This window comes from Daktulosphaira vitifoliae, unplaced genomic scaffold (genome assembly GCF_025091365.1).
Source record: "Daktulosphaira vitifoliae isolate Bord-2020 unplaced genomic scaffold, ASM2509136v1 Scaffold_2, whole genome shotgun sequence".
NCBI classification, from domain to species: Eukaryota; Metazoa; Arthropoda; class Insecta; order Hemiptera; family Phylloxeridae; genus Daktulosphaira; species Daktulosphaira vitifoliae.
Window position 1 is genome coordinate 39039104 of NW_026099573.1, and position 12929 is coordinate 39052032.

Here is a 12929-nt window from a genome sequence, read left to right on the forward strand (position 1 = left end):
AGGAATGAGGTCTTATGGAAATTGTATAAGCTGTGTGTTGTCATACAAAACCTTCAAATATGAGTCGTCTAAAAGGAGCGTGTATAGTTTTTAAACAGATATTAGAATGAGATGTTATTTATTTTCCATCTAGGTATCATGTTTATGAAATCATACTTATAGCTACATTTGATATAAATTCTGTCGTTTCGTCTGGACCAGATGTTCAAATTTTTAAACAGTTTCAATAATTTTGCTCAAGAGTTTACATTTATAATTTTAAAACTGGATTAGATGATATAATAATCAGTAAAAAATTTAACGATAAGTTAGTTTTTTAAATGGATAAATTAAAAAAAACCATAATCAATTAAACAGAATTGCTAGACTGGCTGTTGTATATCTTGGTGGTACTCCTACTTGTAGTATATATTTTAAATATTCTAGAGCAATTTATTATGCTCGTTGGATATCTAAAGCCATATGTTTACCAAAAATGTTTATATTTCGTGATTAATTTAAACTATCAAAATTGAAAAAAATTATTGCGCAATATTTGTACATTTCTATTCGATTATGTATTAAAGCATAGTTTGGTGCATTTATTGCTTCATTAATTCCTTCTCAAGACTTTTGAAATGTCTTATTAATTATCAAAATATAAATAAAAATATATCTTATTCAACTTTAAAAAACTATGTAGACAATTGTGGTTCTTAGCCACTGGTATTTATCGATATTAATTTAACAGTTCCAACAGTTTTACGATTTGGAATATCAACATAATTTTTGGATCTGTATTCATCAATGTCGAATAAAAACGAATAATTTCAAAAATAAATAAGTTATATTCATGCTGGTAAACAGTTCGATTTCGAAATTTACAATAATGATTTTGAAATAAATGTTTTTTAGGCAAAATTGATTTATACTTCATCATCAATTTGAAAAAAATAAATACATTAATTAAAAAAACTATGTAGAATAAAAAATGTTGTTTATTAAATAATCTACAAATAATGTTTTATGTATATTTTTATATGAATAAGTTGTAATGAAATATAAATTAAAAACTGATAAAAAATGGTTAATTCAGTGAAAAAATGTTCTTCAATTTTAATGGGCACGGGTTAAACTTAACCAATCGATTGCCAATTTTGTACACTTTTTTTTATACATATATGAACCGACTTGGGAATAAAATTAATAAAAATCTAATATTGAAAATTAAGGACCACTCATTGTGGTCAATAATTAAGGACACATTATATAATCCTAGGACAAGTTACATATATTGGAGATCTTTCAAAGTTGATAAAAAAAAAACTTATAAATGCATAAAAAATCAGCTCTAATTATTTCTGTGGTTTTTTTCCAAAAGTTGATTATTAATTTTTACTATTTTACAAAAGAACAAATACAATTTAATATTCTTATTGTGATAAATGACAATAGAAATGATCAAGATAAAAAAATAAATTTTATAACATTTTTCATTAGAAAATCATCCTTCTCTATATATATAGTAATGAATGCTAAAAATCCTTTTAGTTATAGATAAGCCTTATGAAGTTACATCTACTTTTACATATTATACTAATATTTAAAAGTATTAGTAACATTTTAAAATAAGAAAATGATTCAATTTTCAAATGGAATACATTGTCAAATATAATTAATTAATTTTTTTATAATTTTAGTAGTTTTACTTGGAAATTAATAAACTTCCAAAATGATTGTTCTAATATTTAACAGTTTTTAACATGAAACAACGTTTCGTATATCGATTTGCTTAACACATACATAATTATCATCATTTAACTTGTAACTGTGAATTGATGAGAAAAATAGTGTTGTGTCTACCATAACTATGCTGTTTTATTAAATAAATGTGGATGTCTAGTAAACATTCATTAGTGCTCTAGGACGTGAATACTAAGTATTTGAGATTTCTCTGCTTTAAGCCTTTTCCTGGTTAGTTTCAAAGAAAAAAAAAATTAAGTTGATAAGCTACACCCAAAGAAAAACCTCAATCAAAATTGAAAGAGAAATTTTATCAAGGGTTTATGATAATGTTTTATTAATACGAACAAAATAACTATTCTTATAAATAATTATTGTTCAAGACAAGAAAAAAAAATATCATATTGATAAATATATCATTGATTCAATAGTAATGATATATTTATCAAATTGAACAATGAATTTATTATATAGATTGAGGTTTTTCTCTGGGTGTGTGTGGTGAGCTAACATTATTATTAGTAAAAAACAAGTATGGATTTTTTAAAAGTAGACAATTAAAATCACTACCATAAAAATGTTTCTATGCTAATCTTTGATTTTGTTTAAATTTTTTTTGTGTTAGAAGGAATTGTTAATTATTCCAAAAGCAACGTCATCTTCTATTTCCTTTATTATATCCTGCTTACAAGTTTTATTGTTTTATGTATAATAAATAAATAAATAATTATTATAGTAATTTTATTATATATAAAATTAATATTCAATAATTTAGTATTGTAATTTGTATGTAGAAATTACACAAAGTTATTATGAATTTCGATACCTCTATGACAAACGTAAAGCAAAATAGTAAATATTAATTTATCAAAAAAAAAAAAAAGAAAGTTAATTTTCTTGATATTATTATTTTAACCTTCGTCAGTTAACTAATTACAATAACTTAATTATAATTTATTATAAACCATTGGTAGTTAGAATTTTTTTTTGGTTATTATTATAAAAAATTCAAAATTTTGCTTGAAAATATTTATAATTTATACTTGAATTTATTTTCTTAAAAAGAGATGGGGATTAAATGGGGATACTTATCGCTTCTCCAAAATGACTATAAAACTGTGTTTGATATTTAAAAAATTATTTTAGTGTTAGTTAAATATTAATTATCCTTTTAGCAATAAAAGAATGGGACTACCCTTTCAAAAAAAAAAAAAAAATGTTCTAGTTAAAATGGCTTATGACAAATTGATCTAACGAAATACAGAGTGATTCTTTTAATAGCCACTCTTATCCATTAAAGTAATATTTATGTTAAGAAAATCTTTTTTAGTATATTATACATATACAGGGTGTTCAGTAAGTCAGGAAACGGGTTTCTATTTTTCTCATTGTTTGTAACAATGAGAACAATAGAAACCCGTTTCCTGACTTACTGAACACCCTGTATAATACAAGAAGTATATTTCTTGATTTATATATTAAAATAATTTTTTTTTATACCTAATAAGGGTGTCAACTTTTTTAAATGGTAACATGCATATTTAACTAGCTTATAAAAATAAAAATTAATAAATTATTGGTTGATGACAACTTTTGCTCATTTATTTCGGAAGCTATAAATATTAATAATATACAATGGAGGTGAAGTATGTTATGTTATTTTTATCATTCCAAAGTACTACTTCAAAAGTTGTTATTGACTAGTTATTTTCTTAATTAAATATATTTTTAATTTTTTTAGCTTTTTAAAATTTCAACACAAAATATTGAATTAATCAATTTATTACTAAATTTCATTTTTATAGAGTGTATTAATTTATGTATTATACTTATAATCAGTATGTAATTAAGGAAATATAAGTTAATGTTGCTTTTAGAATAATTTAAAAATTATTTCTAAAAAATAAACACTGTCTAAAGATTTGCAGCGAACGGTTTTTTATGATAGTGATAAAAACACTGTTAAATATCATCTATACTTGTTCCAACTATAGCACGATTCCATTGTTCTAGGTTTTTTTACAAAGTTAAGGTTACTAAGTTTAACAATCATTTTCATAATCTTTTCCCAATTATGGGGTAATTGACAAAAATGACAATTTTCAGGAAAACTCATATTTCGTCCTTTGGAAGAATGAAGGGACGATTGAAAAAAATTGTAGTATTAGGTTACATTTTGTAGTTCTTACGCAAATTTCATATTTTAAATTCATCCATAAAAGTCAAGCAAAATCATAGAAGTTTAACATCGCCATCTTACTCCGATATATCCCAATTAATTAGCCACGAGTATTTATAATTTTTTCGGGTTTAACTAAATTAATTTTTTTAATTTCATTGCTCTAATTAATAATGTTGTTATTTTAAAAATGTCAACCCTTTATTACTCATTTTCGAAACAATGATATAAATTGAATATTGTTTAGACTGTTTATGTTCAAAGAATTAATATTTGGTAGTATTTAAAATATTTATTATTACAATAATACACTACACTTAAATAATTTATGATAATATGTATACACATATGATAATTCAGATGAGTTATCGACGATCTTAAATAGTATTTCTTGAACAAATATCGATGTCATGAATGCTAAAAAAAGATCACATGAGATCTTACAATCATAACATTTACAATAGTACAATCTCACTAGAAAATCATGTGTTATAAATTATATTCTACTACATATTCTTAGGTACTATAAAATTACATTAATACCATTTTAATGATTGACTTACAGTTTAAATACCTTAAAAATATTATAACGAATTAATTTTTAATACTTATCAATAAGTTACACTACAAATAACGAAAAATTAAATATTAAATCTTTTGAAAACATTAACTTTTAAAAATTATGTACAAATCATAGAGTAATAACTATAAATTTACAATTAAATAATATTTATGTTTATACAGGGAAAAGTACAGTACATTATTTACTTATATATTTTCTTTTCAGCAGATTTTTATTAGTAGGAAGTTAAAAAATCACATTTGTCAAAATATTAATATTGAAAGTATTAATTTATATAATACATCATAGAAATAATTAACTCAGTTGATATTATTATAAGTATTCTATTCATGTCACCTAATATGTGTTCGTCTAATTTGACAGTAATGTATTACATCAAAAGCAAAAAGAACAATCAAAATTACCATGTAGTAACAAATTACAACTCTTACGCATATTGATAGAACCTTATGGTTTTCATGTCATGAAATAGCAGTTTAAAATTCATCTCAATAGTATGTTTAACAATTTTAAATTATTAATCGAAATAATTAAAATTATATAATTTAAATACAATACGCCGTACAAAAGTGTGTATATTTATCCTATTTGAACAAGAGTAAGGAGTGTTAATGTGTTTTGCTAAGTTAATATTTTAGTGGTGTAAGTTTTGCTCGAAGAACTTATTGATAGAGTCTAGTGACGTTTACTCAGCCATAAGTACTAGGATTAATTGAATATACATTAATTAAAATGTTAAATTGCAAAAACTAAAATGATATTATGTAAATTAAGTGGCAGTCCTTAAGAGTTAAGATAATAAATGATGACATTGAGTATTCAGTTAATCAAATCAAAAAAATTACATAAAAAATTATTTTTCAAGAAATTCTCATTAGTTTTTTTTTTAACTTTCATCTGATAAAATAAATACTATCAGTGAATATCTACTAAAAGTAAGTATCAAATAAGTGCTGTGACTTAAAATTTTTTAGGAAAATATTTATGTGAGATATTTTTGTAAAATATACATATAATTGTAATATGTATTACTTTTAAATTTATTCAATGTTTATCAAAAATTTATTATCTTAATTTTACTTAGATATTATTCACATAGTAATTCTCAAACCCTTTTGTACTTTGTGGTGTATATGTAATACTGTGTATATTGTTCATATTAAATGTTTCCAAGTCTAAAGCTAATTTAACTAAAGGAAAGGCCAGAGTAGTATAATGGAAAGTGTGACGTGTTCAATCGATTAATATACCCTATTATAAATGGCGACAGGATGCTTGCGGGAACTTAATTTGATCTGTGACGCCGGTTGCTCTTTAATAAACTGAAACTTCGTAACTGACAAACGTGTAAGCAGTATCGTCTCCCTTAATTAATGATAATGAAAACTTTCCGCGCTTTTTGTCATTTATAATTCACAGTTAAGCTCAAGTTGGTCAACTAGTTATTCTGCCGTTTAATTAATGTATTTTCTAGTTTTGATTTCAGTATTTAGGTAAGGAGTGCTCCGGGAGTTTTTTTTTCACAAAATATTACCATATATCCTTTTTATTTTTATAAATGCGTCATATATATATTTTTTGATACTGTTCTTTGCACCGGGTTGTTTACCTACTTAGTTATTTCATCCGGTCAACGACGTTATGCCCTTGAGTAAACGAATAAAATTACTTAGTGTTCTGACAATATCTTTTTTTTAAGGTATCCTTTTCCATCATTTGTTTACTGATGTAAAATTTTTATAGTAAATAATAAGAGTGCATGCAAGAAGTTTTATGCCGGAAAACGTATGTGATATGATCACTGTGATTTTTATTATTTATTTATAAAAATGTAAATGGAACATAGATTATTTAAAAATTGTAAGTTTTTTATACTGCACCCTTAAATTTGTTCTTCTTTTTATTTATGGGCACGCGTCGTTAGGTAGCAACAAAGTATTTAATGTGTTGGTTAGAAACATTTGTTTATTGCTTTATGAACTGGTATTTTTTTTTTCGGTTCAAATTAGTAGGTTATTTAAATAAATATCTACCTGAAACACTAATATAAATAGCTAAAATCAATAGTATCAAAGACACATTTATCTATAGATAAAATATTTATAATTAACTTGTTGCAATTGAATACATTTTTTTAATAAAACATAATTTTTAACGTAAAAAAAAATCATAATCACGAATAAAAAACTTTTTGTAATATCATGAAAGTATTTTTAACGAATCAATTTTGTTTTCAACACAAAAAGTGGCTGATTATAACTTTTGCGTTCAAAAAAGATATTTTTTATATATTTTTAGAGTGAAATGTTTTTTTTAATATTTTTTATATACTTTTTTTTGCTAGTGACTGATTGAAAAAACTAGACACTATTGTGTTACGTTTAGTAGAGATATATAACTTCTAGACGTGACATATGTTTTTCATATTATTATTATTTTTGCTTAAACATGTATGATTATTTTCAATGTATAGAAATACGACCACAAATAAACTATAAATTTAATGTAATATGAAAAGAAAATTTTTTAAAAAAACGGGATCAAGCATAGCAGAAATGAGGAATTCTTTTATATTAGTGTTGATGGATACTTAACAGTAATTAAAATCACGTGATGGTTATTTAACTGTCAGTGATACGAAGACGGTTTATCACAGTAATATTGTAAAATATTTACATCACTTACGTAAATCATAAGTCAAATTAATATTACTCAAACAATATTTTTTTCAAATTTGGCTCTATGAATTTTTAAATTTATATCGTTATTTAAATTATTGAGAAATGATTCATTTTAATGACATTTATTTAATGTTTAATTATTCATGTTTTAATTTTATATTAGATAAGAATAAGCGGGCATATGTGGTACCTACAGAGGACATATTTGCCCTTAACATTTCTTAACTACTTTTCGACTATATTTATTTTTGTATTGATAATTACAATAAATATTTTGTAATTATGTGGACTGTAATTTACTGTGAGATAGTTTTGGCGGGATAACTCAAATAGATTTTATTATCGACCATTCCAATCAATTTTTTTCTTAATGTCATATAACAAATTCGCTTTTGTGAAAAAAAGACGGCATTTTATAAGGAAATGAGAAGAAGTGTATTATTTAAGGGTCGGCGGTATTTTTATTTTTCATTTTATTATTATTAAAAAAAAATTTTAATCAAATTTTTAATTACCTAAAAATTAAGTATTTACAGTAAATCGGGTGTAGATAACAGGAGGCGATAGGAGTTATTTTAAAATAACAGAAATAGTAAAATAACCTTCTCTCCTAATAAAAAAAAACTCCTGCTGTGTCTGTGCTTGTGGTAAATACAACTTTTTTATTAATTACCACCGTTTCATCTATATTTAAAGTTTATTTCATAATTAATGTTTATGTGGTAAATATTTTAAATTTGTTATCTGCTGTGGTAGATTATTCTTAATTTTTAATTGTTGAAGTAAAGTTTTGTTTTTATTATTATTTAAGAATAAATAGTTTAGTCATTAATTCATAAAGAGTACTTCATTTTTACATTTTCAAGTAATAATAAAAAAAATAAAATAAATTTTCTATCAGCTAGTTTCACCTTTCCACGATGACAGTTGATTGTTCTTATTAAACAATTATATACATGTCTATCGATTAAAATTATCTATCAACAGTATATATACTGTAGTTAATATACAGTGCATAGCATATAAGGTTTACAATATCTATAAATTAATATATTACTTTCTATAAAAAATCCACATTAACTTAATTATCTTATTATATGTACATAATTTCATCAAGACTATTTTGTTCTTTTTAGAGATCAGTCCGTTCTAATGTCGGAACAAGTGGAAAGAACATAAATACAATATGTTAGTGAAATTACAACAAAATTATTTTTAATTAAATAGTGTTTGTTGAAGGTCAATTAAATATATATTTTAACTATCACTCAGGTTTTTTTTTTTTAAGTTTGGTTTTTGTACATTTAGTGAATCAAGGGCAAAATGTAACAAACGCCGTCTTTGAACGGCGCAGAAAGACAAACGGGTATTTGAAAAGTGACGAAGAGTGCTTAAAGTATTACTACCTAGTTAAATATATATTTCTGATATTTCATTTCACTGATTATGTGTGTCGGTACGACTAAAATACGATTTAGTGAGAAAAAAAACACACAGTCAATAGACAAAAACAATACTGTATTGGGCTTTTGTTTTAAAGTAGTGCTTAAGTTTAAAGCAAAGACTCGTTGGTACACGTCCTGGGGCCGTTGACTAACGAGTAACGAGAACTACCTCCGACTCCATGTTTGCGGTTGATTTGTACTGATCCTCTAATGAACAGCTCTTTGAAAGTCTCTCGAAACTGTCTGGACATACCACAATAAATGGCGAAGTTGATAGGGTAACTGACAATTATGAAGAAATTTGTGAATAACACTAACAAGTTGGCCACTGAATAATCTAGAATTTCTTTGATGCTGCTGGAAATAATGTGTAACACCTACCAATAAAATAATAAAATATTTGTAAATTATCAAACTGCTTTACTAACTTATAGATGTTGACATATTATCCCCTGCATATGATTACTTCGTAAAAAATAAACTATTAGCATTTATTCAATTTTAAATATGGGTCATTTCGAAGATTAGCATTATCAAAAATAAACACAAAAGTTTTTTCTGAGAAATTTCTAGAAAAAAATCGATATACGTGGTTTTGCAGTGAAATAGAAAATATTTTACTTTTACAATATGGTATCGTTTATAGCACATCATTGATTCAAACGTTTTTGCTCTATTTTAATGTGCTATTCAGAAAAAATATAACTTGATGAAAATGTTTTTCGGAAATCGTAAGTGTGAACTGAGGTATTATTGTTATGTAACACATATATATATGTTGAAATGTTTTTGAACTTAATGTAATAAAAAATATTAAATACAAAATGCATTTATAGTGAACATTGTACATGTTTTAATCTTATCATTTGATGTACGTCACGTATTATGTTTTAAACAAAATGAGCATTTGCTTACCGTTACCACCGCTAATGGTATTTCGGTCATTAAAAAAACGGTAACAACGACAATTAGCATTAATGTTGTGCAATTGGAATCCCTCAGACGTTTACATTCATTCTTCCGATTTTCTTTGAATAATTTGTCTCTTTTCAGTTGAGCATCTCTCATGGCCCTGTAACAACAGGATAATATTAAACTATTACAACTCCTTAAAATCTTGTTAAGACACCGTGTGTTACACTGAACAGTGTTAAAACGAAACTGATAGGAACCACAAGAAGAAGAAAAATCCTGTTGGTATTAATTTAAATTTTATTGCTATTCAATTTCACAATAGACCAATTTATTTTAAAAGCTATGCATTATTTGAAAACACGAAAGATATTTTATGTATAGGGACTTTTCTATTAATTATACAACCTTTAAGTAAACAAGTGTATTTTATTATTTTGTTTTTTCCAGTTTGTAGAAGTTCGCTTTTCTCAGACATATTGTTCAACAATAAGAAATGCATAGGTCTGCATAATGTATCGTTAGAGTACTTTTATAAAATGTTAAATACAGTATTTAATTTGACTATTTTAAATAAGAGTGAAAAATTGTTCGTGAATAAAAATGGTTTTTAAAGTACAATTTATAGGATATGTGTCAGAATGATTTTTTCTCATAGTTTTTTGTTTAGATTATAATTTTATTGCACTGAAAACTAATAATTGTCATCAGAACGTATCGACTTTATTATAACGTTTTTATTTAGTTGTAATTTTTTGATTCTTATAAGTAGTAATAAAATTCTTATTTTCTGTTACACAGCTGTTGATTTATCTGTTGTCAAAGCTAAACAAGTATTTATTGATTTGAAAAAACCTATGTTCAATAAATATCATATATAATACTGTCACTTGATATATTCCAAGAAAAATTTTATTATTTTTAAATAAATAAAATAGGTTAAACAAACCTAGTATAGTCAGAAATAGCATAACTGAAACTAGTAGATTGATATCTGACAGTAATTTTTTTAATATACAGATAGATTAAGTGATTTAAAAAACTGATTAAATATATATATTTATTAATAAGTTTTCAATTAAATTATTGTTGAAACGATATTTTCTTTTTGTTCCAGAAAAAATTAATAGTAAAGTTCTAAAACCCATAACTTGGTAAAAAATTAATTAAAATTCATTTTTTTAACGCTTTATAAGCTCATTAAGAGCCATAGCGGTCTACCCCAAAGGAGGAGGTTTTTTAACCATTGAAAATCCGGGACGGGTGGTTGGTTGGTCGTCGGAGAGAGGAATTAAAATTCATAAATATTTTATATTTCCTTTAAAATATGTATAATATATAATATTATCTAAAGACAATATCACAATAATCAAAACTGTCGGTTACGTTAGATAAAATGTATCTTTTGAAAATTAACGTTTTCAATCTCTTGTTAAAAATAAGAATTTTTTAGTGACTAATCAATTAATATTCCATAAAAAATAGCGATTTTGCAGTAGGAATCATTTTAGAATTGAAAGTATTTTAAGTTAACTTTTAATATAAATAAGAAGTTAATTTTATTAAAAACTTACTGACTATATTGAGTAAATCGTAATTTCATTAGGATCAGTTAAAAAGATTTTGTTTCAAATACGCATTAAAGCGTTTTACGACATTTATTGAAATCACTGTCTGATGTCAATTAATAATTATCTACAAAAATGCCTTGATTTCGCTGTGCTGAACTTGGACTGCATTTCACTTTTTTTATCTTGATCTGTGTACTTTGTTATTATACAAGTCGGATTGGGTTGAGTTAAGAAGCAATGTAAATAAAGTAATATTTTAATTTTTGCTTACCTGAAAAGTAATAAATTCAATACCACGAGGGATATGCAAGGCCCGGTATGAACGAAGACAACGCGGAAAGCATAGTAAAGAGTAAAATAAACATCCAATGTTATCCAGTGTTCAACCCAGTATGCGTGTTTCATCTGAAAATTAAAATATATATATATATATATATATAAAACCAAACATCAAAAACGGTACCTTAAATTAATTTTTTATAGTATCTGAATATGAACCTATAAAAAACTATGATTTCAATTCTTTGTTTTTGCATACGTCCACCTAATAAGTATATTAAAGGGAGACTTCAGAGATCTAATTCAAAAAAATATTTACTAGAACCAATGGCGTATGATAATTTACTATTTCAATTCATACTTCAGTTATAAAATCAATAAACGAAAGTTAGAATAGTCAAACTTTCTTTAAGCACAATAGAATCACAACGTTTAATGATAATTATTCATTAAGTCAGATTTCAATTTATTGGTCCCTTTTCTGACAAATCCTAATTGTACCGGTTACTTTTAACTTTACATATTATAAAGCATATAGGCTAGCTTTTAACTTAGATCGACTTAAGATTTCTCTAGTTTTACTATTTTTAAGCATTAAATTTAAAAATATTTTATTTTTTATTCCCTTTTTTAAATAAGTATGAAATATTTGTAAAAATTACTAAGATAATAATTAATATATTGTAAAATTTTCAATTAGTATAACGTTGAGCGTAACAATACAATGCGTAAAACATTTAAAAATGAAGTGAAAAGTATTCCTGTTGATAACAAGAATACTTAATAACATGTTTTTAACAGATAAATGTAGAAATAACAATTTTATGGATAGTTGACTAAATGTCTCAACATTGCATCTACAATTACAGTATCATTACTGAATATTTATAAATTTAATCGGTGAAATTTTTAAATAAAAATACTGATACCAAGACATCGGGTAATACTTTTATAAAAATGTTTAAAATTAAAAATCCGTTCATTAAAATTTGCATTGTTAAAATAAAGACTAACTATTAAATACACTTATGCATTTTAAAATAATGTTTTTCCTTCGTGGTCACTATTTCACACTAGTCACTTGATTTGTAGTGACTATGTATTTTCATAAAGTCTTGTTAAATGAATACTTATTGAATTTGAAAGTCAGTATATAATTTTGTGTTCATTATTATAAGTTTCTATATGTTTTTTTATAGTTTGTTAGTGTATAGCTAATATTATAATTCTTTTTGAGTCGTGAGATTTTACTTTTGTAAAGGTAGATGTAATTTGAGTTACCTAATAAAAAAGTTGGTATCGCCAAAAGTTCAGTACATCTGGAAATATGCCAAGTACTTTTGGATTATTGTCATGAAAAAAGGTGACAAAGGATTTTCTATTTGAGACTTTGATGAAATGTTATTAGTTAAATATATATATTTTTTCTCCTTAAGATATTTTTCAGTATATTTATTAAGTTTGTAAAATGTTTTCGTAAAAATGTGATCTTTCTATTAGTATTAAAATAAATATAAAGTATAAATCAGAGTTTAAATAGTAATAATAATAAATTAA

At 24.5% G+C, this 12929-nt stretch overlaps 2 protein-coding genes across 6 annotated transcripts in view; one reads left to right on the forward strand and one right to left on the reverse strand.

Moving 5' to 3' along the window:
- Positions 1-12929, forward strand: part of LOC126897573 (uncharacterized) — a 29340-nt gene that overhangs the window by 11859 nt on the left and 4552 nt on the right. The gene's annotated exons all lie outside the window — the stretch shown is intronic.
- The window catches only part of LOC126897570 (sex peptide receptor), a 133585-nt gene continuing 126665 nt past the window's right edge, over positions 6010-12929 (reverse strand). For all 5 annotated transcript variants that reach the window (XM_050671277.1, XM_050671279.1, XM_050671278.1 and 2 more), the window contains 3 exons: positions 11365-11498; positions 9526-9682; positions 6010-8987 (listed from right to left, as the gene is read on the reverse strand). In XM_050671277.1, the coding sequence (XP_050527234.1) occupies positions 8718-8987; positions 9526-9682; positions 11365-11498 (561 nt within the window). In that variant the 3' untranslated portion in view covers positions 6010-8717. The remainder of the gene's footprint in view (positions 8988-9525; positions 9683-11364; positions 11499-12929) is intronic.